The sequence below is a fragment of the Trichomycterus rosablanca genome, chromosome 16, assembly GCF_030014385.1.
Source record: "Trichomycterus rosablanca isolate fTriRos1 chromosome 16, fTriRos1.hap1, whole genome shotgun sequence".
NCBI lineage: Eukaryota > Metazoa > Chordata > Actinopteri > Siluriformes > Trichomycteridae > Trichomycterus > Trichomycterus rosablanca.
In genome coordinates, this window is record NC_086003.1 from 30522435 (window position 1) to 30549027 (window position 26593).

The 26593-nt window shown below is 45.3% G+C and overlaps 2 protein-coding genes across 3 annotated transcripts in view; one reads left to right on the forward strand and one right to left on the reverse strand.

The window, feature by feature from the left end:
• The window catches only part of zgc:113162 (uncharacterized protein LOC553743 homolog), a 16384-nt gene extending 3292 nt beyond the window's left edge, over window positions 1-13092 (forward strand). Inside the window, exons 3-12 of the mRNA XM_063011145.1 lie at window positions 5096-5179; window positions 5415-5520; window positions 6581-6795; window positions 7672-7793; window positions 8632-8680; window positions 9740-9889; window positions 10577-10750; window positions 11980-12063; window positions 12191-12277; window positions 12641-13092. Of these exons, the coding sequence (XP_062867215.1) occupies window positions 5096-5179; window positions 5415-5520; window positions 6581-6795; window positions 7672-7793; window positions 8632-8680; window positions 9740-9889; window positions 10577-10750; window positions 11980-12063; window positions 12191-12277; window positions 12641-12742 (1173 nt within the window). The 3' untranslated portion in view covers window positions 12743-13092. The remainder of the gene's footprint in view (window positions 1-5095; window positions 5180-5414; window positions 5521-6580; window positions 6796-7671; window positions 7794-8631; window positions 8681-9739; window positions 9890-10576; window positions 10751-11979; window positions 12064-12190; window positions 12278-12640) is intronic.
• Window positions 13093-17152: 4060 nt separating this feature from the next.
• LOC134330537 (E3 ubiquitin-protein ligase UHRF2-like) overlaps window positions 17153-26593 on the reverse strand; it is a 38790-nt gene continuing 29349 nt past the window's right edge. Inside the window, exons 8-16 of one of the 2 annotated variants that reach the window (XM_063011712.1) lie at window positions 26385-26492; window positions 26071-26175; window positions 25317-25423; window positions 25053-25215; window positions 21408-21545; window positions 21079-21319; window positions 19964-20121; window positions 19687-19785; window positions 17153-17885 (exon numbers count right to left, since the gene is read on the reverse strand). In XM_063011712.1, coding sequence (XP_062867782.1) covers window positions 17739-17885; window positions 19687-19785; window positions 19964-20121; window positions 21079-21319; window positions 21408-21545; window positions 25053-25215; window positions 25317-25423; window positions 26071-26175; window positions 26385-26492 — 1266 coding nt within the window. In that variant the 3' untranslated portion in view covers window positions 17153-17738. The remainder of the gene's footprint in view (window positions 17886-19686; window positions 19786-19963; window positions 20122-21078; window positions 21320-21407; window positions 21546-25052; window positions 25216-25316; window positions 25424-26070; window positions 26176-26384; window positions 26493-26593) is intronic. The other variant, XM_063011713.1, reaches the window with a different exon arrangement.

Here is a 26593-nt window from a genome sequence, read left to right on the forward strand (position 1 = left end):
AAAGCCTCCTCAGAAGAGTGGAGACTGTTATAGCTGCAAAGAAACTTTTACAACAAGCTCATGGTCAGGTGTCCACATACTTTTGGCCATACAGTGGAGCTTATAATGATTTTCTTGGTGTTTTTGTGTTTGTTGATTGTTTGGGAATCTGTTTTGGATGAAGAGTCAGATTCCATCAGGATGTAGTTCAAAAGAACCGACTCACTAAAGATTCATTTCAGTAGCGGGACAGTTTGCGCCCCTCCCCAAAAATAAAAATCACAAGTTTCAAAACAAAAGTCCCAAAAATTCAGACTATAAAAGGAAAATAATTTATTTAATAAGAGTTTCATGAACCGCTAGACGAGATTTGAACAGAAACATTTCGATCGTTCTGAATAAATTCAGTAAATTATATTATTATAAGTATTTTTCCCTCATTAATAAAAACAGTATAGAAAGTGATGATTATGATTCAGATGATTAAAATCATTTATTGCTTTACATTCATTAAATGTAGATTTAATTACACACTCACTACAGTGACGTCATAAAATCTCACTACAGAACAAAAAAGGGGCACGTAAATCAACATCTTTGGCATTTTGGAGATGAAGGGAAATGATGCCAATTTAAATATCAGGGGCTTACACCCCCCCCCCCCCCCCCCCCCCCCCTCCTTTTTCCAGCTGATTCAAGCATAGTGTACCATTTTTTCTGGGGCCCCTGAGATGTTCTGGGGTCCCTCAGTCCTCCACACATTCATCTGATCGTTTCTGTTTCGTCCACAGTTAAGTGTCAAACCTTCATCAGATTCTACTGAATATTTTGGGCTTTTCCTCTTTTCCTGGTTCTTCTCATCAATTTAAGATCATGATCCCACAGACACGATCAACTGTAACTACTGAGACTGAGAATCGAACCCCAGCAGTTCTGGGAAAATATGTTAGAGCAACTGTTCCACCTGGATTTTTTTGTGCTGTCCCAACTTTTTAACTAGATAACTACAGATAAGGATCGAACCCAGGTTCCTGGGTGCTACTTTATCAGCTGTTCCAACGCGCTGCTCATACTGTTAATGCATGGACACTTGCTCTGGTCAGTTTTCTAATTGCCCCTGGGTACTTGTAAAGGAGTAATTAAATAATGGTAAGATACCCTGTGATGGATTGGCACAGCGTCCATGTGGCGTCAGACTCACCGCAACCTTGACCAGGATAAAGTGGTTAGTAGAAAATGAATAAACGATGCGCGCGTGTCTGCGTTTTATAATCCGACCCCCTGTTACTAAACCGACCCCCCACTGACCCCTCCTGCACCTCCGGACACATCAGGTGAGTTCAGGTGTTCGCGTCACCGGGAGCGCGCCTGGTCATGTCAGTCGGGAGCGCGCATGAAGCGCTGGTTTATTCAGTGTTTTTTCGGGGCTTGAGGAGAGAAGCAGAGTTCAGTGTTCCTGCATCCAGTCTGAGACTCATACTGGGACTAGAACTGGAACTGGAACTCCAGATTAATCTACATTTCCATCCTGCTGGTGTTGGTAAACTCGTGAGTCTCGTGAGTATAATCGATAATATTGATCAGATTCTGGTGCTTCATCAGTTCTGATCAACTTCTGAAGCTTCTGAAGCTCATCTCCAGTGTAAACAAACAAACTGCTCAGTCCGGTGTGTTAGAGGAGAGCGGGGCTGGTTGGATTAAAAATCACTTTTTATTTTAAGATGTTTTGATCCTGAAACGTTTCTGATATCTGAAGGTTTATTATAAACAAAGAGTTTTAACTGCAGTCCTGTGCAAAAGTTTGTGCCCCCCAGCTTAAAAATAAGTGAACAAACTAATTTCTGCACATTTTAATGAACATTTACTGGTTTGCTAATTAAACACACTGGAATAAATTAAATAAAATAAAAAAAACTGACTTGTAAAAATATACAAAACTTCTGGCACAAAAAAAGCAGAAAATGACATATTTAGGTTTTATGTTCTGTAAATAATGAAAATCAACACAACACAAACTTTTGCTCAAAGTAAAAAAATAATTGAATTTTGGACGAAGCGGCTCAGTTCAGTTTAGGAGATTAAAAATAATAATAATAATAATGTACAGCATTTTTTACACACACTGTATTCACTTTATAGTCTTATATTGCACCTTATCTTTTATCTCTACTTACATTTTATATATACAGTGTATCACAAAAGTCAGTACACCCCTCACATTTCTGCAGATATTTAAGTATATCTTTTCATGGGACAACACTGACAAAATGACACTTTGACACAATGAAAAGTAGTCTGTGTGCAGCTTATATAACAGTGTAAATTTATTCTTCCCTCAAAATAACTCAATATACAGCCATTAATGTCTAAACCACCGGCAACAAAAGTGAGTACACCCCTTAGTGAAAGTTCCTGAAGTGTTAATATTTTGTGTGGCAGTTATAAAAAGCATTCCACTGCTAGTTAAATCCTGTATGTGATAAACTTTGATTTTGATATGATTTAAACTGTAATTTTATTTAAATATGAATAAAATTGACGAACCAGTTCAGATAATCTACAAACTTTCTGTCTTCTTGAATGATTTTTTACCTCCCAAAATATTCGGTGGGATCATTTTATAAAATCAGCTGTATGAAAGTTTTGAGTTACAGCTTTATTATTAATTATCAGATTTAGTTCTCAAAAAAAGTAGCCTCTGAATTTCTTTTTTAAATATATTTTTGCCTTTTTCCATTAATTGTTTTATCCTGGTCAGGGTTGCTGTGGATCAGCTTCCACCAGTAACAATTGGATGCATGGCAGTATGCGGCAGTCTATCACAGGGACACCCAAAACACAACCGGGGCCACCACAGCAAGAAGGGTATAGGCTTGATTCCCAGGCCAGGGTTCTTTTTGTGTGGAGTTTTGCATGTTCTCTCTGTGGGTTTCCTCACACAAGTTCAAAAACATTCAGTCAGGACAACTGGAGCTACTAGATATAACCCTACTGTGTGTGTGTGTTTATGATCTGTCCAGGGTGTTTCCTGTGTTCCTCCTAATGGATCAGACTCACTGTGACCCTGACCAGGATAAAGCAATGATAAAACAATGACTGAATGATTTGAAGCTCAATGATGTTTCATATTTTATTGCATTTCTTTAAGCTGATTGGTTGAATATTTACATAATATTTTCAATAATCCATTATAATAACACAATATTTTTGTGACATCACTATAACACGAGCCAATAAGAAATCTCCCACTGTAATAACATCACAATAAAAATCATGATGTCTATAATGTTGCTGTTTTTGTATTTTCTGTGTTTTTATTATTTCTGATTCTGTGTTTGTGATTTATTTAGTTGCTCTGAGATGTAGATGCTTCACCAGAATGAACATGAACAACCTGCTGAACCGCTGGAGTGAGTAAAGAACCTCCATCCTGATCTCTCACAGTCAGTGCTGGAATATCTCACAGAACACAGAGTCATAATACACAGCCCGTCCCAACATTACAGATCCAAACCTGTTCAACCACACCTGGAACACATCTGTACTGTACACATATCAGTATCAGTACATGTATACCTGCACTCACCCGCTGTAACAACTGCTGGAAATGTACACTATATGATCAAAAGTATTGGGACACCCCTTTTAATCACTGAATGTATGTGTTTTAGCCACATCAGCTGCTAACAGGTGTAATAAATCATATAAAGGGAATCATGTGCTTCTGACTTAGCAGCAATAATTTAGGGAAGGTCCTGTCCTGTTCCAGCATGAGCGAGCTCTATAAAGATATGAAGAAACTCCAGCGTCCTGCACAGAGCCCTGAGCTCAGCCCCACTCAACAGCTCTGGTTTTACTTGCTTTTATACGGGCACAGAGAAGTCACAATCAGATGTGAGGAATCAGGTGGCCTGTGCAGCAAAATTCAGTAACGATGTAGAACTTTCTGCTCCACCAATTCAATCATCTGAGCTGCCATCTGTATATTTTTGACCTGATGGATCTTATGAAGATGAACTATGTTGATCTCGCTACCCTCCGTCTCTCAGCTGCAGCTCTGAGGTTCATGACCCGGAGAGCTTCAGCATCTACAGTATCAGACTGAAACTCAATAGATCTTCATGTGAGACCTCCTGCATTACACTCAATAATTCAGCACGAGGAGGAACAGACCCGCTTCACACTCTTACCCCAACTGGTCGGGCTGGTTCCTCACAGAACCTGAAGCAGGAGATGATCTGCACCACACAGAACGTTTCCGTTAGCAAAGTGTTTGAGAGATGAAGGAGAAATTTATCATTTGCAATCAAAAGCTTTCATACACTTTTGAAGGAACATAGATGGTTAATTTTGTTGGTGTAGAAGGTTCCACAGTCTCATGGAATAGTCCGGCGTGGCCTCCTGATTCCTCATTATTGATGAAGATGAGTCAGCCATGACATTAGATCCACCCACCTGATGTTGTGTGGATCCTCCTTGTGCCAACAAAACATCTCTGACCTGTTGAGGACCTCTGAAGGATTGCTGTGGAAACTCTGTTGTCCTGCCTCCTATAGACACACAGTTAATCGCGTGTCTGCGTAGACGCCTGGCCGGCTGATAGCACAGCTGATAGCCGAGTGATTTATTTGACCTTTTAAATTATTTGTGAAATTATGGACATCATGTTTTGTGGGCCAAAGAAGAAAAGAATCATCCAGATGTTAAGCCGTGTGAAGTAAAGTCAGGATCCGTTATGGTTGGGATGGGGGCGGGTATTGGTGCCAGCAACAGGGGTGACAGGGGTGACTTCAGATGCCGTCTTTTACATGGACGTCCATTCTTATTTCAACATGATGCCAAGACACCTCAGCATCACCTGTACCAGCAGAATGGCTGTGCTAGACTGACCTGCCTGCAGTCCAAACCTGTCTCCTGGTGAGAACATGTGGTGCTTTATGAAGCACAAAGTACGAGAACGAAGCTTCAGGTGGTTTTGAAAGACAGAAATTTTGGTACGTTTCATCATCATTGTGACTGTTATGAAGAACTACCGTCACACAAACTGCACGGCAGAACGATTACATGTTTTGACTCTGCGTTTGTCGCGAGCGATGTTGTTTTGTTGTTGTTTCAGTTCTGTAGCGCGTCGCTCTACAGACGATGTGAAGCGTATCGAGATCTTCAGATCTTCACACCGTTCTGCTGCACTGAGCATCAAGTGTGAAGAAAAATTTTAGACTCTTGGAATCAGTTCCAACAAACGGAGATGTTTTAAAGGAAGTTCAGCTAAAAACCTAACGTACAAGATGTTCCAGATCCTCTCCGTCAACCAGAACATGTTCATCACGTGAAGTTCTCATGTTCAGTTTCTACACCACAGAGAAACTCGAACCGTCACCCCAAACATCTGCATGATTGTTAATGTGTGTATGGACGTCGTGCTGCTCCTGCAGGAACGTTACAGTGAAGGCATGAAGTTCCTGCAGTCATGCTCCAAAATCAAACACAATGCTTCCCAGAAGAGTGCAGGTTGTTACAGCATGGTGCATGATGGGATATGTTGGTGTCAAGCTCCTGTCAGACAGTGAGGTAAGGTTTGGATCAAACCCAGGTCCATGAATCCCGTTATTAAGGACGTGTAGCTGAAGCTGTTTGGTGTAACCAGCTTGAGGATCATGACGTTCTCAGCTCTGATCCAGCAAACTGCAGGTTACAGAGAGGAGCGGATCAGTTCATGCGGTGACGTGGATCTCCAGCCAACGGGAGAACCTGTAATAACGTGTAAACACCTCAGGGTCAGAGACGCATGATCCACGCTGAGAACTCTGTTCTCTCTGTACCCAGTGTTCCTCTGTACCCAGTGTTCCTCTGTACTGGTGTTCCTCTGTACTGGTGTTCCTCTGTACTGGTGTTCCTCTGTACTGGTGTTCCTCGGTACCCAGTGTTCCTCTGTACTGGTGTTCCTCTGTACTGGTGTTCCTCTGTACTGGTGTTCCTCTGTACCCAGTGTTCCTCTGTACTGGTGTTCCTCTGTACTGGTGTTCCTCTGTACCCAGTGTTCCTCTGTACTGGTGTTCCTCTGTACCCAGTGTTCCTCTGTACTGGTGTTCCTCTGTACTGGTGTTCCTCTGTACCCAGTGCTCCTCTGTACTGGTGTTCCTCTGTACTGGTGTTCCTCTGTACTGGTGTTCCTCTGTACTGGTGTTCCTCTGTACTGGTGTTCCTCGGTACCCAGTGTTCCTCTGTACCCAGTGTTCCTCTGTACTGGTGTTCCTCTGTACTGGTGTTCCTCTGTACCCAGTGTTCCTCTGTACTGGTGTTCCTCTGTACTGGTGTTCGTCTGTACTGGTGTTCCTCTGTACCCAGTGTTCCTCTGTACCCAGTGTTCCTCTGCACTGGTGTTCCTCTGTACTGGTGTTCCTCTGCACTGGTGTTCCTCTGTACTGGTGTTCCTCTGTACTGGTGTTCCTCTGTACTGGTGTTCCTCTGTACCCAGTGTTCCCTATGTACTGGTGTTCCTCTGTACTGGTGTTCCCTATGTACTGGTGTTCCTGTTTACCTCTGAGTCAGTTCTGATGACATGATGTTTATGAACAGAATCCCTCTCTGTCTCCTGTAGATGATCTTTCCAGGATGTGTGAGGGGAACACCCCCCCGGAACCCCCGGATCTCCCCGATGTTCCCAGCAGCCCCACACTGCTCAGTGAGTCCACAGATCTGTACAGTGAGACCGAGCGCTGGAGCCACGCCCGTACCAGCACCAGAAAACTGCACTACTGGGAGGATTTCAGCTCTGAGCTCGTGGGGACTGGATTCTTCTCAAAGGTCTACAAGGTACAAAAATACAGAATATCCCCCCCCCCCCCCCCCCCCAACATACATAAATTTCTGCCCCCACCCCCCATCAGACTGAGAGTCGTGTTCTGATAATCCCAAAAAGAGCAACAACACCAACACCAGCCACCCCGCACCACCCCACCCCACCCACAGCTCCTCGTTTCATCTCACAAACATCTATTATTAATCCTGTTTACTTCAGTCTGAGCGTCACCTGAGATCCAACAACAAACACTGTGTGCTCAAAAGTATCTGGACACCTGAGCGTGAGCTTGCTGGACATCTTGTTTCAATAACAAACGGTATTAAAATGGAGCGACCTCTGTGTGTCACAAGACTCGAAGTATGAAGACTGGGAATTTGTTCTCATTCTGTCAAAACATGACAGTATTTGTAGGGCTGGGTGCTGATTGATCAGTCGATGTTCTGGTTATGGGGTCAGGGCTCTGTGCAGGAAGAGGTTTCAGTATTTTGACGTGAAGGGCATCAGTTCTCGTCCCTTTTTGGCAGTGGTTGTGAGAACTGTGGTGCTGGAGAAGGTTTTAAACGCTCTTAGTTTCATGTTTCCATTCTGCTGGTTCATCTACATTCCATCTCGTCAGTGAGGTGTGAACAGTAAGAGGAAACTCGTCCTGACCGCAGGGCATCACCTCATCTCATCATCTCATCAGTTTTAGGAAGGACCTTCTCCCAGCTGTGGGGTGGTTGGTCCAGAGAACATCCCAGAAACAATGGGGTTTGGGTGGCAATGAGCCATCTCACCACTCTCAACACCCAGACAGTGCCACCAACCCCCAAGAGTGAAAAATACAATCACAGTCTGATCCCCTGCTGTAATTACTGTGATGATAAATGATTGTGTGTGTTGATCAGGTGATGCACAACACCACGAGGAAGGTGATGGTGGTGAAGATCTATAAGAACCACGTGGATCAGGAGAGCATCGTGAGAGAGATCAACCTCCTGCAGAAACTCTCCCATCCTAATATAGTCAGGTAACAACAACCTTCACTTCTACAGTAATCAATTCATTCATTCATTCATTTCAGAATTATTTAGAACGATAATGCTGCTTTAACTGGTTAAATCTGGCAACCCTGATCACAGCGGCGTCTTGATCTTCAGTCGAAACACTATAAGTATAAACAAATCAAAAAATACGCAAGATATCAAATTCACTAATTCAATAACAAACTTCCTCTAAGAGGATTTTAGGTGTTTCACCCTCTACAGTGCATAATATGGTAGAAAGATTTTATTAACAAACCGTTATAAACATCGTTGGTTGCTGCAGCCACAAATGTAAATAACGTTTGACTCTATACACTGGGAGGCTAAACGTCAACAACATCCAGACACGTCGCCGACTTCTCTGCGCCCAAGTTCGCCTAAAAATCTTATAAAAAGAAGTCCAGGTGGAGCAGCGGAAGGTTACGTTCTGAGCTCTCAGAGTTCGAATCTCAGCTCTGTTACCGGTCGGCTGGGCACCCCCTAGTGTCTGCAACAGACTAAATCGGCCACTAGTCTGCTGGGTGGGAAAAGACGGGACTAAAAAGTGGGCGGGGTCTTGGAGGATGTGGAAGGACCCTGGTTAGTAGCCCGTGGCGCCTGTACAGAATGTGGAGATCAGCGCGTGACTCTCCGTGAGCGAGACCGACCTCACGCACCGATCCCTCGAAGCACGGGCGTGTCTGAGGGAGGGCGTGTCAAGAGAATATACCCTCCTCATGTACCATCAGGGTCTCCAGTGTGTTTGGTGCTGTTGGGGGCTGGAGGAGGAGCATCGTTTAACGTCTCTGAGGAATAAAGAGATTGTGATGTTATTTTCTGCAGGTATTTGGGGGTTTGTGTGAGGGAAGATAAACTTTATCCCATCATGGAGGTGAGTTTATTTTATTTATTTATTTTCTGTAATTACCCTGATAATGCTGTTAGATTGTGAATTGAAAGCTGTTACAGTTTCCTATTAATTTAGGCATATCTGTTTCCCCGATGATATTTCACCTCTCTACTGCTGCTGATCGTCTCGGCTCCTCTGTGGTTGTTGTTGTCGTGTGTTTAGGGCTGTAATAACTGTGATGTCATACATCTGAACTGTTATGGTTTGTGATGTCATGGTTACATCACCATCAGCTCTTAAAAATACTGATTAGAGTTTTGGGTGGTGCAGCGGTCTGTCACGCCGGCACACCACCGCTAAGATCTGGTTAAGAATCTCAGCTGTACTATCAACCGTCTAGGACACGCCCCCCCCCCCCCCCCCCCGATATTTAGGTATGCTCAAGTGCCCCCCTTAATGTAGCGCTCTTTTTCTGCAAATCCCAGCTTGTTTGGAAGTTGGGGTCAGAGCCCAGGGTCAGTTACTGTACAGCACCCCTGGAGCAGACCTGGTTAAGGGCCTTGCTCGAGGGCCCAACATTGGATTTGAATCGACAATCTTCTGATTGTGGCAGTTGAGTATCTCCAGTTGTCCTGACTGCAGGTCTTTGTACTTGTGGAAGGAAACCCACACAGACACAAAGAGAACATGCAAAACTCCACACAGGATCCTGGCCAACCAGCCAGGAAATGGAACTCAGGACCTTCTTGCTGTGATGCAACAGTGCCACCCACTGCACCACCATGTCTCCCCACACTGTTATTATCTACATCACATTTGTCTATGCTTATAAATGCACACACGTCTCTGCCAAAAGTATCTGGACACCCTTCCTAACTATCGAGTTTAGATTTTTCAGGTGTATAAAACAACTAGTTTATGAAATGTTTCTGGACCTTCCTGCTGTGAGGTGATAGTGCTACCCACCAAGCCACCGTGCTGCTTGGCTTTCAATAGTTTCAGGAGTGAATCAGAGGAACTGAAGTCAGTTTAGGTCTAACTGTGATTACGCTGGTATGAGTGTGGCGGTGTATCTGAGGCGTGTTGCTCCTCACCCTGCAGTACGTGAGTGGAGGATCTCTGGAGGAACTCCTGGCGCGTGACGACGTCCTGCTGAGCTGGAAGGAGAAGGTGGAGCTGGGGTGTGACATCAGCAGAGGGATGAACTACCTGCACTTCAGGAACGTTTACCACCGAGACCTCAACAGCAAGGTACACACACCCGTGGAACCCGGACCCACTGCGTCCCTGACCAGAAGGAAGCGGTTGATTATTGCTGATTCGGACCCGTGTTCTTCTGACCCGTGTTCTTCTGACCCGTGTTCTTGTGACCCGTGTTCTTAGGACCCGTGTTCTTCTGACCCGTGTTCTTCTGACCCGTGTTCTTCTGACCCGTGTTCTTGTGACCCGTGTTCTTGTGACCCGTGTTCTTCTGACCCGTGTTCTTAGGACCCGTGTTCTTCTGACCCGTGTTCTTCTGACCCGTGTTCTTATGACCCGTGTTCTTGTGACCCGTGTTCTTCTGACCTGTGTTCTTAGGACCCGTGTTCTTCTGACCTGTGTTCTTAGGACCCGTGTTCTTATGACCCGTGTTCTTGTGACCCATGTTCTTGTGACCCATGTTCTTGTGACCCATGTTCTTATGACCCGTGTTCTCGTGACCCGTGTTCTCGTGACCCATGTTCTCCTGACCCGTGTTCTTGTGACCCGTGTTTTCCTGACCCGTGTTCTCATGACCCGTGTTCTCCTGACCCGTGTTCTCGTGACCTGTGTTCTTCTGACCCGTGTTCTTGTGACCCGTGTTCTTCTGACCCGTGTTCTTGTGACCCGTGTTCTCGTGACCCGTGTTCTCCTGACCCGTGTTCTCGTGACCCGTGTTCTATCTGCTTGTAAATCCAGAACTGTCTGATAAGACTGAGGCCGCGTGGTAGAGAGGCGCTGGTGACGGATTTCGGTTTGGCCCGTGAGGTGGTGGAGCCGCCCCTGAACAGCCCTGACAGGAAGTTGTCCCTGGTGGGGTCGGCGTTCTGGATGGCGCCTGAGATGCTGAGAGGAGAAGCGTACGACCGTAAGGTGAGAGACCCTGATTCACTTTCATTCTTCTGATCATCTCCTACACTGCAGTGACCAGGCTGGTGGGAACGAGGAGAAGATCAGATCCACCAGGATCCTGACGCCTTTCAAGCAGCTTCACTTTTATTTATTTCTGCATTTTCTCCCTTTTTCCCTCAGTTTAGTCGTAGCCGGTTCCTCTTCCTCTGCTGGAGACCCCGATGGTGTACAAGGAGGGTATATTCTCCTGACACGCCCTCCCTGAGACGCGTGCACCCTTCACCGACCCCTTCTTATCCCCCCGTACTTCGGTGGATCAGAGATCAGGCAGAAATCACAGATATTAGACAGAGATCAAACAGATGTCAGACAGATCAGACACAGATCAAACGTAGATCAGACAGATCAGAGATCAAACAGATATCAGACAGATTAGAGATCAAACAGATATCAGACAGATCAGACATAGATCAAAGATCACAGAGATCAGACAGATCAGAGGTAGACAGATCAGACAAAGATCAAACACAGATCAAACGTAGATCTGTCATATCAGAGATCAAACAGATATCAGAAAGATCAGACACAGATCAGACAGAGATCAAACGTAGATCAGACAGATCAGAGATCAAACAGATATCAGACAGATCAGACACAAATCAGACAAAGATCGGACAGATCAGACATAGATCAGAGATCACAGAGATCAGACAGATCAGAGGTAGACAGATCAGACAAAGATCAAACACAGATCAAACGTAGATCTGTCATATCAGAGATCAAACAGATATCAGAAAGATCAGACACAGATCAGACACAGATCAGACAGAGATCAAACAGATGTCAGACAGATCAGACAAAGATCAGACACAGATCAAACGTAGATCAGACAGATCAGAGATCAAACAGATATCAAACAGATCAGACATAGATCAGACATAGATCAGACAGATCAAACGTAGATCTGTCATATCAGAGATCAAACAGATATCAGAAAGATCAGACACAGATCAGACAGAGATCAAACAGATCAGACATAGATCAGAGATCAGACATAGATCGGACAGAAATCAGAAAGAGATCAGACAGAATTTTGTAGTTTATGGGAGGTGATTGGATGTGATGTGAAGCTCTGGATTCATTAGTTTGTATTGTGATGGGGCGTGGCTCCTCTGTTGGATGTGAGATGTTGTAATCAGGTGTGAGTGAGTCCAGGTAGGACGTTCTGACTCTGGTGTCTGTGACTGCAGGTAGATGTTTTCTCTTTTGGAATCATGCTGTGTGAGATCCTGGCCAGAATTCCTGCTGATCCTGAAGTTCTGCCCAGGACTCGGGTACGTTCTTCTAACGGGTTCATCAAATCATGACTTTAATGAAGCTGATAGAAAATAGGAGATAGGAGCTGGAGAAGATGATTGAAACATTCGGGTGAGTTGGTCTGTGTGTTGTTCCTCTGTGCAGGATTTCGGTTTGGACGTGGAGGCGTTCGGTGAGCTGGTGCAGGACTGTCCACAGCGGGTACTGGAACTGTCCACACGCTGCTGCCTAGTGAGTATAAAAGATCCAGAGAGAGGAAACCAGTACTCACCCAGCTGATTCACCACTGGGAATTAGATATGACTAAATTAGTGTCATGTACAGTTTTTGGTTATACGGTTTATGTTTGACATGCTGACCGAGCCCTGACTCAGATTATAATGAACCTGCTCTGCCATGACAGTCGAGATAAACACACTCAGACTCTCAGTGTAGATGAAGGTGCTACAGCGCCCTCTGGCTGTAATGTTCAGACCACAGCTTGTACCAGTGCTGGCTGATGAACTTGAGCGTTGGTGTCGAGTGATTCTAGTTTTGTTGTCGACACTGATTTGACTTACGAACACGGTGCTGTTCATTCTTCTACACTTCCAGATGGACGCGTATCGCCGGCCGCCCTTTTCCGAGCTGCTGGACGAGCTGGAGGACGTCGCCGAGAGTCTGGAGCCACCGGACTGTCCTCTAACCTCGGGGTGACTGGGGTGTTCGATCTGAAGGACCTGACAGGAGTCCTCGTCCGGTTGAGCCTGTGCTCCTCATTTTCAGTCTTTGCTTTAGTGATCAAGTCAGTAATTGGGTGCCGACTTTAAATCGAGGCCCTCGGTGGTGGTGAGACTGACTGGTGGTTCTAGAGGAGGAAAATCTGAAACTGAACCCAAACTTCACCTAAGAGCTGCTCACTGCACCTGTAATAAACTACAGTAGAATTATTTCTATAGAAGAACCCTCGTGTGCTGTAGAGTCACACAAATATCTGATTTTTCTACTTTGTTTTATATCATTCGTTCCTTTTGAAGTTTCTCTTTGAAGATCAAAGGTTTGTACACGTGTCTATCATTTCTGCTTCTCTTTATACTGAACCTGTAAATGAACTGAGCATGAAAACAATAAAATACACACAAACACTGGCTTCACATCAGTACACACTCTATAGGGCAAAAAGTATATGGACACCTGACTAACTGTTCCTCAAGATTTTGGAGTGTGTTTGGTGGGATTTGTGCTTTTATTTAGGTCAGGTGCTCGTTACAGCTCATCCACTCCAAAACAGAACAGAAAAGGGTCTTCCCCAAACTGTTACAACACACTTTAAAGCATGGAATTAAACATTATCAGCCGTGTGTGAGGCTAAAACACCTAACGGCATGTTCAACGAGCTCATAAACCCTGTAAGTTCCATGGAATCACCAGCAGGAGGCGCCTGAGAGACAAACAATAAATACGTAATAATAATAATACGTGTCACATTTAAATAGTAATTATAATAATAATACGATTGTTTAGATAGGAGTCACGTTTATATAAATACTGTTAAATCATGTGTATCTCATATGGCCAGAAGTATTTGGACACCTGACTGTAAGCTTGTCGGGTAGATGCTATTAAACTACAGTTACCTGCATGTGATCTTTTCTGAGAAGCTTCTCACAAGACTTTAAAGTGTGTCTGAGTGTGGGAATTTGTGCTCTTTTGGTCAAAAGTTGACAGCATTTGTACGGCTGGGCACTAATTCATCAGCCTGTGTTCCGATTCATCCCACAGCTGTTGAGTGGGGCTGAGGTTCTTCATTTTGAGATGAATCGGAAGATCGATTGCAAGCCAAGGCTTCTCATCCAACATTAGTGCCTGACCTCACAAATCCCAGATTCCCACAGACACACTCCAAAGTTCCAGACTAGCGTGTGCTGGTACAGCTGCTTTTATAGGCCGTTGTTACCGGATGTTGAACGAGCTCGTGATCGGGTGTCCACATACTTCTGACTATGTAATGCACGTGATCACCGCTCCTGTCTAGATTCTGCATAAAATCAAACACACAGTCGTGCAGTCTGACACCACACCTCCGGTGAGACCAGTGAAGTGTTTCCACTGCTCCAGAGTCCAACCTCAATGTGCTTTTGACCAACCCTGTTAACACGGTGATTTGGGGCTCAGGTGAAACCTCTCAGACACACAAGCACCATTCACACAGCTCCTCGTGAACAGCTCTTGGGCTGATGATGTTTCCAAGTGCAGTTTGGAACTCGGTAGTGACTGGTGACTTTTATACTACTGTTCTACTGCTCTGTGTGGAACCACGGCTGAGCTGTCGTTGCTCCTGGACATTTAGCTCTAACAGAGCTGTGCAGTATGACCTGTTAAGGTACTGGACTAGTAACTGGAAGGTCGCTGGTTCAAGTCCCATCACTCCCAAACTGCAACTGTCGGGAAATGCTGTAAATATAAACGTTTTGAAAGTAAAAAAACACAAAAATGAACCGATTATTTCTGAAATGAAATATTTTAATAACAGGTACTTATGAAGAATCGTAGCATGTATAAAATTTCGGGATCACAATATGAAGCCACGTGTTAGTGCTGCGTATCAGGTAGTGTTCATCACATCAAAGAGCAAATCATTCAGATAAAAGTCAGACCAAACCCCACCGACACGCCAAAACCTGCACCGAGGAACCCGAGGAACCCAGACGCTCTTCTGCTCATGTTCACGTCTCCTCCTTCAGGAAGTGAAATAAAACAGAAAGTAAAGCCTAGCACACGACGTCCGAAACGAAGAGAACCAACCGCCGCGTAAACGAGTGAGAGACCCGAACAACGACAAAACGAAAACGACGATAAAGGAGGACGAGGAGGTCCGAGAGAGAAGAACCTCAGAGCATCGTCCACTAGCGGAGGAACACTGAACAAACCGCTCGCTCCCTCACCAACACCAAACACCATGGAGAAGCTTAGCAGTCAACGTTCACGTTCTATTTCCCAGACGTTCTGTGTCCACAGTGACACGTGAAAGTCCCAGAATCCCAAGCGCTTCTGAATCCTGGTTCCTCTGAGATCATGTGGACGTCTGGGACGTGAGCACGGTTCCACTGTAGATGATCCAGATCATAACGTACAGAAGATGAAGGAGCTGCTGGTAATGGGATGGTACCAGATAGGGTCAGGGTTGGACAGGAACCCTTCAGATGTCTTCAGACGTCACATTTGATGGTCGGGATGTTTTGGGCTGATGGGAGAACTGGTGTGTGGGTGGAGTGGTTTCTTTAGAGGTGTTTATGGTTTCTTGCACACTTTCATGATTTAGGTTTAGACTGACAGGAAAATAAAGATGAGAACGTGAAGATCAGAAGTCGTGGTGTGGTGTGTGTGGGTCTCTGTTGCTGGTACCAGTACTGCACCAGTATGAGTGCTGATCCTGATACTGGGTCTCCTGGTACAGGGTACAGATTAACAGCGCTGTCGATCATTATAACAGAAATAAAACCTTTAATAACAGGTGGAACAGAAATGAAATATTTCACTTTATACACTAAAGTGGCCAAAAGTATGTGGACGCCTGACTGTGAGCATAATGGACGCCCCATTTAAAAAACAAACGGTACTAAAATAGAGAGATCTCTGAGTACTTCAAAGTGTGTCTGAGGGAATCTGTGCCAGTTCAGTCAGAAGATAAGAGCATTTGTATTTGTACGGCCGGGCGCTGATCGATCAGTCTGTGTTCCGGTTCGTCCCAGAGCTGCTGAGTGGGGCTGAGCTCAGGGCTCTGTGCTAGACGTTTTTCTTCACGTCTTTATAGAGCTATAGGGCCTTCCCTAAACTGTCAGAAGCATATAATTTCCTTTAGATCACTGATTTATAACACCTGTTGTGGCTAAAGCAAATAAATTCAGTCATTAAACGGAGGCGTCCCAATACTTTTGTCCATGTAGTGTAGTTTAATTTAACCAAACACTGTCAACCCAGCTACAGCACATCTGCCTCATGATCACGATGCCAACTGGCAACTAGGATTTATCAAAAACACCAGATATTGGGTGGTACCCTTATCCTGTATAACGATTAGCTTAGTTGTGAGCTGGTGTGGCGTAACGCTAAGCTCCACGCCGCTGGTAACAGCGCTGCCTTAGTTCCAGGGGTTCGAATCTCACGCTAAGCTCACGAATACAGAAGGTGTGTGGTGTTATCAGTGTTATCAGTGCACATTTAGTTCCGCTTCTAAGCCTGGATAAACCGACGCCCGGTGTTATAACTGTGCCAAACCAAACATCCATAATCATTAGCTAAGCTAATCATACACCCATCAGCCATAACATTATAACCACCTCCTTGTTTCTACACTCACTGTCCATGTTATCAGCTCCACTTACCATATAGAAGCACTTTGTAGTTCTACAATTACTGACTGTAGTCCATCTGTTTCTCTACATATCTTCTCTACCGTGTTCTTCAATGGTCAGGACCCCCACAGAGCAGGTATTATTTAGGTGGTGGATCATTCTCAGCACTGCAGTGACACTGACATGGTGGTGGTGTGTTAGTGTGTGTTGTGCTGGTATGAGTGGATCAGACACAGCAGCGCTGCTGGAGATTTTAAACTGTGTCCACTCACCGTCCACTCTATTAGACGCTCCTACCTAGTCGGTCCACCTTGTAGATGTAAAGTCAGAGACGATCGCTCATCTATTGCTGCTGTTTGAGTCGCTCATCTTCTAGACCTTCATCAGTGGTCACAGGACGCTGCACACGGGGCGCTGTCGGCTGGATGTTTTTGGTTGGTGGACTATTTTCAGTCCAGCAGTGACAGTGAGGTGTTTAAAAACTCCAGCAGCACTGCTGTGTCTGATCCACTCATACCAGCACAACACACACTAACACACCACCACCATGTCAGTGTCACTGCAGTGCTGAGAATCATCCACCACCTAAATAATACCTGCTCTGTGGTGGTCCTGTGGGGGTCCTGACCATTGAAGAACAGGGTAGAGAAGATATGTAGAGAAACAGATGGACTACAGTCAGTAATTGTAGAACTACAAAGTGCTTCTATATGGTAAGTGGAGCTGATAAAATGGACAGTGAGTGAAGAAACAAGGAGGTGGTTTTAATGTTTTGGCTGATCGGTGTAAATATTCTGCAACAGTTTGGAGAAATGAAGCTAATAATACAGACCTCATCGTCACTGTGGAATATAATCCAATAACATGAATAGAATTCAGCGTCCCGTCATTATTAGCAAACGCTGGGGTGGGTTGTTGACGGCGGGTTAGCAGGGCCTGATTAAATTAAACCACCTACTGCTAGTTTACAAACGTCTCGCTCCTGGTTCAGCATTAGCCGTTAATCCGTCTTTAACGAATCCGTCCAGCTGAAGGGCGTCAAAGTTCCCGAATGCTCCCGTGACGTGTGTGTGTGTGTGTGTGTGTGTGTGTGTGCCTGTTTGTTTGGTTGTCATGGTGATGAACTTGCTGACCTCAGGATTTGGGTATCAGGCTGGTGTTACTGAGGGAAACATCGACACAGGAACAGAAAGTGTGTGTGTGTGTGTGTGTGTGTGTGTGTGTGTGTGTGTTCCATGTACATATCAGTCCATGGATCATGCACGTGTGTGTGTGTGTGTGTGTGTGTGTGTGTGTGTGTAAGTGCTAGAGAACTGCTCTGTATGGAGATGATATGAGTCCGTATCTCCTGGAGCTCCTCATCGCCCCTTGCTGTATCCAGGAAAGAACTGATCCAGGAGCAGCTGCAGGGTCTTGTTCAGGACCATGACGTAATCCTTCCCCAGATCGTAGCGGCAGGCGGGGCAGGTGTACACCTCGGCCTTGAACGATCTGTGTAGACACGTCTGAAATCAGAAAACACAACGGCGCCGGATCAGTCGCCTATATTATTACCTATCACCGTGAGCAGGACACGCTGCGCTCTTTAGGACTCCTGCGTTCAGACTGGTTCCAGTGATGGAGCTGTGCGGCTGTGTGTTCGGGCCACTAGACGTCAGGTCAGCGGGCACATAGTTTATACAGGGTTAACTGGGTTCTGATCATGTGACCTGAAGGATTGTACTTTAATGTGAAGCCTAAAGCAGGGGATCGAGCCGAAAATAATAATTACTTATAATATAATAACATACTTACAGGGCAGTGGTAGCTCAATGGTTAAGGTACTGGACTAGTAATCAGAAGGTTATCGGTTTAAGCCCCACAACCACCAAGTTGCTACTGTTGGGCCCCTGAGCAAGGCCCTTAACCCTCAATTGCTTCAAAACGTGTTCAGTCATAATTGTAAATCGCTTTGGATAAAAGCGTCTGCTAAATGCCGAAAATGTAAATGTTATTATAATAATAATAAAAACCTGTACATGAGCGCCCCCTTGTGGAGGTTTTAAGCATTTTAAGCATTTTCTCCCCATTTTCCTCCTGATTTAGCGACTCAGTTTTATCTCCCGCTGCTGAGAGATACCAGATCACATCTGAGGAGAGCACGTCGCTGTACACGCCTCCTCCCACACGTGTACAGCCCTCCTCATTCTGCACGGGCGTCTCTTCCGCCAATCAGGGTCCTCACACAGCGTATGAAGACCCGCCCACACACACATGGTCCGGCCCCCACCCCGCAGATACGGTGCCCAATTAGTATCTGTCGCAGGCACTGCCAATTATGCCCGCTAGATGGCGCCCAGCCGACCGGAGTTCAGAAACTCGGTGCTGGTGTGCAAGCGGCCCACATCCTGTCCCTGATTTCAGAAATAAATATAATTAATAGAAACTGAGGTAATCTGGTCCCACTGTGGTTTACAAGCTGTAATGTAAAGCCTTCACAAGGGGGCGCTAGTGTTCACTTTGTTTTTATGTACCTGTTGAAATGAGTTGATTTCTTTTTTTTTTTTTTCTGCGACCCGACCGAGTTTTAAAACCCCTGCTCTATATAGCAGGAAGATTGAACCTGTAGGGGGCGACACCTTTCATGGTGATGGGGGACCAAGATCAAAAGATGTCCTTTTATTTTTTCTCCGACCCCCCCCCCCCCCCCCCCCCCCATTTTCTCCCGTAAACTACTCGTATCCAGTTACTCCGATTGCTTTACGCTTCACCTCCACCGATACAACCCAACACTGCTGACTGAGGAGAGAGAGACTGGCACACGCCCCCTCCGACACGTGAGCAGTACCGACGGCATCTTTTCACCTGAACGAGGTGAGTTCATATGCAGATCAGCCTTGTGCACAGAGAGCCACACCCTGATCAGCATCATTCCCCAACTCAATCAGCCAGCAGAGGTCGTAATTGCACCGGTTATGAGGAACCCTGATCCGACTCATCCCACCCAGAACAACAAGCCAATCGTTATTCATGTGGCCGCCCAGTACAGCCGAATGGCAGAGCTGAGATTCAATACGATGTATTCCAGATCCCAGCTCTGGTGTGCTAGCGTGTTTTACTGCTGGTTTTCTGTTTTTTTAAATAAACTGGAAGCACAGAAATAAAAACAGGAGCTTTTTTATAAAAGAATCTTTTATTCATGTTGCTAGTTCAGATTTTGTATGTGCGCGTCGTCTTCTGTTAATCTTCAACGTGTGCTACTCTTATCTCTCTCACACACACACACACACACACACACACACACACACACACACACTCGGCGTGTACCTTGCAGACGTTGTGCTGGCAGGGAGTGGTGACGGGCTGGTAGGAAAGCTCCTGGCAGCACACACACATGAAGCTCTGCTCCACCTTCCTCAGAAAGTTCTGCAACGAATCAGGAGGTGATGAGCCACCGTCGCCATAGCAACAACAAGCTCAATACACGATCAATTACACAACAGGGACAAAAGTAGGCCGACACCCGACCACAAACTCGCCGGACAGACGATTCCAAAACCACGAGTGTGTGTGTGTGTGTGTGTGTGTGTGTGTGTGTGTGTACCGGGCCCTCCACCAGGAAGCGCAGAGCCTCGTCCCACACTTTCTTGTTGACTTGATCCTGCTGTATGAGCGACTGCTGCTGATCCGACAACACAAAGGCCTCCGCTTCCTTCAGCCGCTTCACCTTCGGTTCTGCTTCCTCCTCCTCCTCATCACACACTGCACACACACACACACACAATCAGGTAATGCAGAACCTGTATGAAGTCCCACGTCATATGGACGAATGTAGTTAAACAGAATTCTTAATAAAATAAAATGCTTCTAATGTGGTCTTTCATTTAATTAATGTATTATTTATTATAATTATAACGTGATGTTTTACACTTTGGTTCCATTCATGACAGGACGGGTCGTTACTGCTTACCCATAATTCATCAGTTCAGGTTTAATATCAAACACAGTCATGAACTATTTAGTGTCTCCAGTTCACCTCACTTACACGCCTCTGTACTCCTGGAGATCAGACACAGCAGCGCTGCTGGAGTTTTTAAACACCTCACTGTCACTGCTGGACCGAGAATCGTCCACCAACCAAAAAATATCCAGCCGACAGCGCCCCGTGTGCAGAGTCCTGTGACCACTGATGAAGGTCTAGAAGATGACCGACTCAAACAGCAGCAATAGATGAGCGATCGTCTCTGACTTTACATCTACAAGGTGGACCGACTAGGTAGGAGTGTCTAATAGAGTGGACAGTGAGTGGACACGGTGTTTAAAAACTCCAGCAGCGCTGCTGTGTCTGATCCACTCATACCAGCACAACACACACTAACACACCACCACCATGTCAGTGTCACTGCAGTGCTGAGAATCATCCACCACCTAAATAATACCTGCTCTGTGGTGGTCTGTGGGGGTCCTGACCATTGAAGAACAGCATGAAAGGGGGTAACAAAGCACGCAGAGAAACAGATGGACTACAGTCAGTAATTGTAGAACTACAAAGTGCTTCTATATGGTAAGTGGAGCTGATAAAATAGACAGTGAGTGTAGGAGGTGGTTGTAATGTTATGGCTGATCGGTGTATTCTTACAGAGGCGTATGGGGTCACGCTATGCTCTACGTGTCAAGGAACCCTAGACAGCCCTCCCTCCCACACACACACACACTGACCCGTGTCCTCCTGCGTTTCCTCTTCCTCGTTACTCTGCATCTCTGCGTCCTCTTTCGCTGCAGCTTCCTCCTCCTCGCCGTCGTCCTCCTCCTCCTCTTTCACTCCCTTCGGCGGCCGTCCGGTTCTCGACCTTTCTGTTCCCGCTCGGCGTTTACCACGTGTAGCTCCGCCCCTTCCCCCTCTCACACTCACCTCCTTCTTACTCTTATTGGCCATCGCCTCCAAATAACCAGGAGGGTACTGAGAGAGAGAGAGAGAGAGAGAGAATCAGGTAGGGCCTTAATAATAAACGTACACGTGCACACTGCGCTCTGTCCTGTACCCTCACCTGGATTTTGAGTCCGAGTTTCTTGCTGCGTTCGATTCCCTCAGGCGTCCACGGTGCAGGCTCCATATCATCACGTCTCAGCAGGTAACGCCACACCAGGAAGCCGCATTTCCCAATTTCAGGCCAGTACTTCACCACCTGAGGGCCACAGACACAATACCGTGACCTGGCCGGACATGTTACAGCTTCACACAGAGATCAGTATAGCGTACAGAGTCCATTATTCACCATCTCTGTGCAGCGTTTTGATGAGCCAGCAGGGGCCGCTATAGCAGCCGTAATATATAACATCCTATTATTATGAGTTGTCATGGTGATGGTGAACACTGGCGCATTTGGCTACCGCTACCGTCGCCATGTTTTATTTTACTTCATTGTATTTTATTTTTATCGTAATTTTCTTTCATTTTCATCTTTTCGCACACTCCTGTGGTCACTAGCCATTCGTGCATTTTTTGGGTCGTGAGAGATGCGCTGGTGCGTTCGGATGCCGCTTCTCCCCCGGTGAAACTGTTTGAACGAAAACATTGCACGAAACATTTGACTGGATTTTATGCACTGGTTTTGGGATCTTTTTACTGTGCTTGTGTTGCTGATGCTTCTATGATGTGGAGCGGTGTATCCGGAGCAGCGAGAGTTATAACTCCTTTCTCTGTCAATGTGGATTGTTTGGAATTGCTCCTTTGGCTGCTGGGATTGGATGGCTTGGAGTCTCTGCAACTTTTCTGGTCTAGACAACGTCTGCGGTGTCATCATGACGATGGAGCGCTCTTTCAGTGAACTCTATGCTCTGGGACATTCACGGTAGGGCTGGACGATATGGCTAAAATTTATATCACGATATAACTCCTAATTTCGGTCGATACGATATAATTCCGATATCGATATGAATAACACAAATGTCAGAAAAACTGCCAAGAACACAAAAATTGGATGGTTGTACCTGCAAACCTCTTTTCTGGTTTCTGGCAAGAAATACAAGCTGAATACACGACTGAATCAGTCCGTCATCTCTTATCAGCTATTTCATCTGCTTCTTCTTCTACTGTGGACAGTGGCGGAGCCAGACAATTTCCATAGTGGTGGCCAGACTGAGACCATTGCTCACACAGGGGCGGCACAGAAACTGTCTGATACCTTATTTTTGTATGTGGCTAGTAGCTGTTGATCTAGTAGTGTTTTGGTCACTCACTCGTTTACCTATACAGGCAGTGAATGTAATGTAGAATTACATCAAGCCCAGCATAATAAGCTTTCTATTTTTTCTCATTTTCCCTGTGAAAAACTAAAATATAGCCTATAACTAGAGATGGGGCGATCGATCGACTTTAAATCGATATCGGCCGATTTTCAATCAAAATATGCTATCGACGATCGGACGATATTTCCCAAATGTAGCCGATCCGATCACTTGATATATAAAGATCATGTTAAGCTTAACAGCTCAGTGAATTGATCCAGACTTTGCGCTACAAAACACGAACCATCACATCACCATTCATCAACCATCGTACAGAAACCATCATGAAAGCTCTTCATGACCTAAAATAACAGAATTAACGTTGTGCATCATACATACGATGTAATTTTGCTGACTGAAATATTTACTTTAAAAAGATAATACAACCCGGTCACATCTGAGTCGATTCTATCAGCACATTATTCATTGCTTTTGATGTAAATGAGAACAGAAACGTTACAGAGCCAATCAGAGGCAAAAGTTTATTCATTACCAAATTTGTTAGTTCAGGATCATCTGCTAAACTTTTAGGGTAATCAGAACTTTTATCTCCACAGACGGAACGAGTCTGACTCGGTGACCGCTCTGTGGTAATAGCGGTTTAATTAAGCTTTTTAATGAAGCTTTTTAATGTAAGAGAGTCACACAAAATGTTCTGTAGTAGCTGGTGTTTATTTAAAACCACAGCATTTATTAATAACAGTAAACACGGAGAGAGAAACTTACGCGTCACATTCGACTCCTGAATCAGAATCATTTAAAGCGACACTGTGAACAAAGCGTTTTTTTAAAGAAACACACACACGCTGTTGCTTTCGGTTTATCTTCACTGTGAGGCTCTTTTTAAGTTTTTTTCAGACTAAACTGGATAACATTAAACCTGTGTGTGTGTGTGTGTGTGTGGTCAGTTAGACTAATAAGATATGTCTCCTGTGGGTGAAAAAAAAAAAAAAAAAGTTTGGTTACTTTATTATTTACTGCTGATTTTGCGCTAAAAATTACATGTCATTCCCCCCCCCCCCCCCCCCCCCGATCGAAATCGACTATCGGCCGATTGCCCTGAAAGGAGATCGGAGATCGCAATCGATGCCAAAAAACCCGATCGGTCCATCTCTACCTATAACCTTAACAGAATTTCAAAGATATTCCTTTGCAATACTTGATCATTTGATTGCAAACTTGTGTGTACTGATGAGATTCATTTGAACCCCAGAACATGCCAGTGTGAACGCATGGAATCCAAGAATATGACACATTCTGACCGGCACTATTAAGCCAAATCAGCATTGAAAATTGACTTTACTTTTAATATCCTTCTACAATGCTGGGGCTTCTTAAAACTGAATATTCTCTTTTCAATAGAAGTGTTATTTAACTGCTATTAAATTGTTTTTGGAAAAAAAAAAACCGCCCAATTAGGAGGAAAGCAGCCCAATCTGGCAACAGTGGAACGTGAATATCCCGTTGGTGCCTTTACTCGTAGCGCGCCACAACTAATAAGAAGTAATATTAATAACTGGTATTAGTACTCAGTAGTAGCACTTCTTCTGTAATAGTGTTGGTGGTTGACGTTTATGTTGAGTGTGTTGCTGCACTGTTTTGATGGAGAACGACTCGCTTGAGGTGCGCTGTTGAATTGCGTCCCTGTGGGAACCTGCGAGCAGAAACGCTTCCGCAAAAAAGTAACACGGGGAAAGCGCACTGACGTAATGCACATCGATCGAATTTGTTTAAAAATCATATCACCGTTATTGAAATATTTTCTATCGCGATATATATCGATATCGAATTATTGTCCAGCACTAATTCACGGTATAAACCTCCAACATCTTTACTGCTCCACCGCGACCCTGGTATTTTGCAAAGGCCTAAATATTCCCACCGAGCCTCGGGTCGGACTTTCGTGTACCAACAGCATGCTAACAGCGCCGTGAGGTTGCCATGGTGATGCTAGGCTCCTCCCACCAGAAGTACGGAAATCTCATCAGCAGCAGCGTTCAAACCCCTCAAAACATCTTTTCCAGCTGACTCAGAACTGTGCCACATGTGTTTGGTGTTTCCTATGTTTGTAAATGTATATTTTAATTATTTTTGCTTAGTAAATGTGTATTTTATTTATTTTGCTTAGATTTTCTATATTTCTATTGTACAGTGTCCTTGGGTGTCATGAAAGGCGCTTTTCAAATAAAATTATTATTATTATTATTATTATTATTATTACTTCTGTGTGGGCGCCTGGCCGGCCGATAGCAGAGCTGAGATTCGAACTCAGATGTTCACAGATTTCATAACAGTTATTGGTGCTGCGCTGCTCCACCGTGGCTGAGAGCAGATCCCAAAATACGCACCCCTATCTGAACCCCACCTTCGTACCCAAAAAACAGGTGCCTTCCCCTGGTACACACCTTATAGATGCCGTCATAGCGGTTTCCCTCCTCCGGGGCGTACTTGCTGATGCGTCGGCCCTTCGAGCTCCGGATGACTCTGACTGGTTTTCCCGCCCTCCAGTTACGAGACTCCGCCCCATTTTTATCATTTAGAGGAGCGTCGCAGTTCAGCGCAAGTGCTCTACAAGGACAGACATGGAAACGCAAAAGGTCAGTTCAAGGTCACACACAGGACCGCAGCGTTATTAATAATAATAATAATAATATAAAGGGTTAATGAACCTGTTCATGTGCGTCAGGGTCTGATCAAACGAGTGCTCTCCGATACGCTTGTTTCCTGAAAGGTCACGACCTCCACTTCCCGTGTATGTGAACTCATCCCCCCTGTCCTGAAATAATCAGAAGAGTTTCAGCAACGTGAGATCTGACCGTCTGGATTGAGCAGTAAACTGATCCTGGATCAGCGGTTGTAGCTACACACGCTGGACTAAATCAAGGAAACCCCACACAGACAGAGGTTTGGCTTTAAAGCAACTACAATCACACCAGTACTGATGGGCCGCATTAACCAGTATCATACTGGTCTAATTCACTTCAGAGAGTCGAGCGTTCCCTGATGATTCCCACTCTGCTCAAAAGCACTAAAGTAAAACAAGGTTCTAGTACATGGGGCAGTTGTAGCCTTACAGGTGAGGTACTGGAGTAGTAATCGAAAGGTCGCTGGTTCAAGCCCCACCACTGCCAGGTTGCCACTGTTGGGCCTCAATTGGTTGGCCAGTATACTGTCACAGTACTGTAAGTCGCTCTGGATAAAAAGCGTCTCCTAAATGCTGAAAGTGAGTGTGTGAGGCGCATGTACAGAAATACCGTAAACAAAAGCTGAGAGTTAGTTTAGAGAAACAGAAAAAGAGGATAAGGAGGGTGATTTGGGGTGGAGGGGGGCAGAAACCTAAATGAGATGGGGGTTGAACATATAGAGGAGCAGAGGAACAGCAGAATATGAAATGTGTGGACGCTTGGATTCGCTGTAACTCACCACTTCATCCTCAAATCCTCCAGCCAGCACCAGCGAATAGGATCCGTCATTACTGCGTCCATGGATACCCCCCACATGAGGCCTGTGCACCCCCGCCTCACTCACCTGCAGCAGCAGATCACACGATTAAACCCTGATATCCATCACACTGCACACAGCAATCATTAGATCCAGTGTCTGAGGTGCAAACACTCTCCCATAAACAGAACACAATAAAGACTGGACAGACTGGTGTGAGTCTGAAGCTGTTGTCGGTGACCCCACCCTGACCTCACTGCTCACCCCGTGGCCTGTGGTTCCTTCCCGTTCCTCACCTGCACACGAAACTTCCAGGTGGTTCCCACGGGAATTCCGGGAATCGGGCCGTAGTGATTGGAGGGAACGATGGTGCATTCTTTAGTACGACCCACACACGCCATTCCCTACAACACACACACACACACACACACACACTCTAGTGAAACAGCATGTACACACAAGTGTGAAGATCCACCAAAAACATTTTCTCTTTTTATTCAGCATG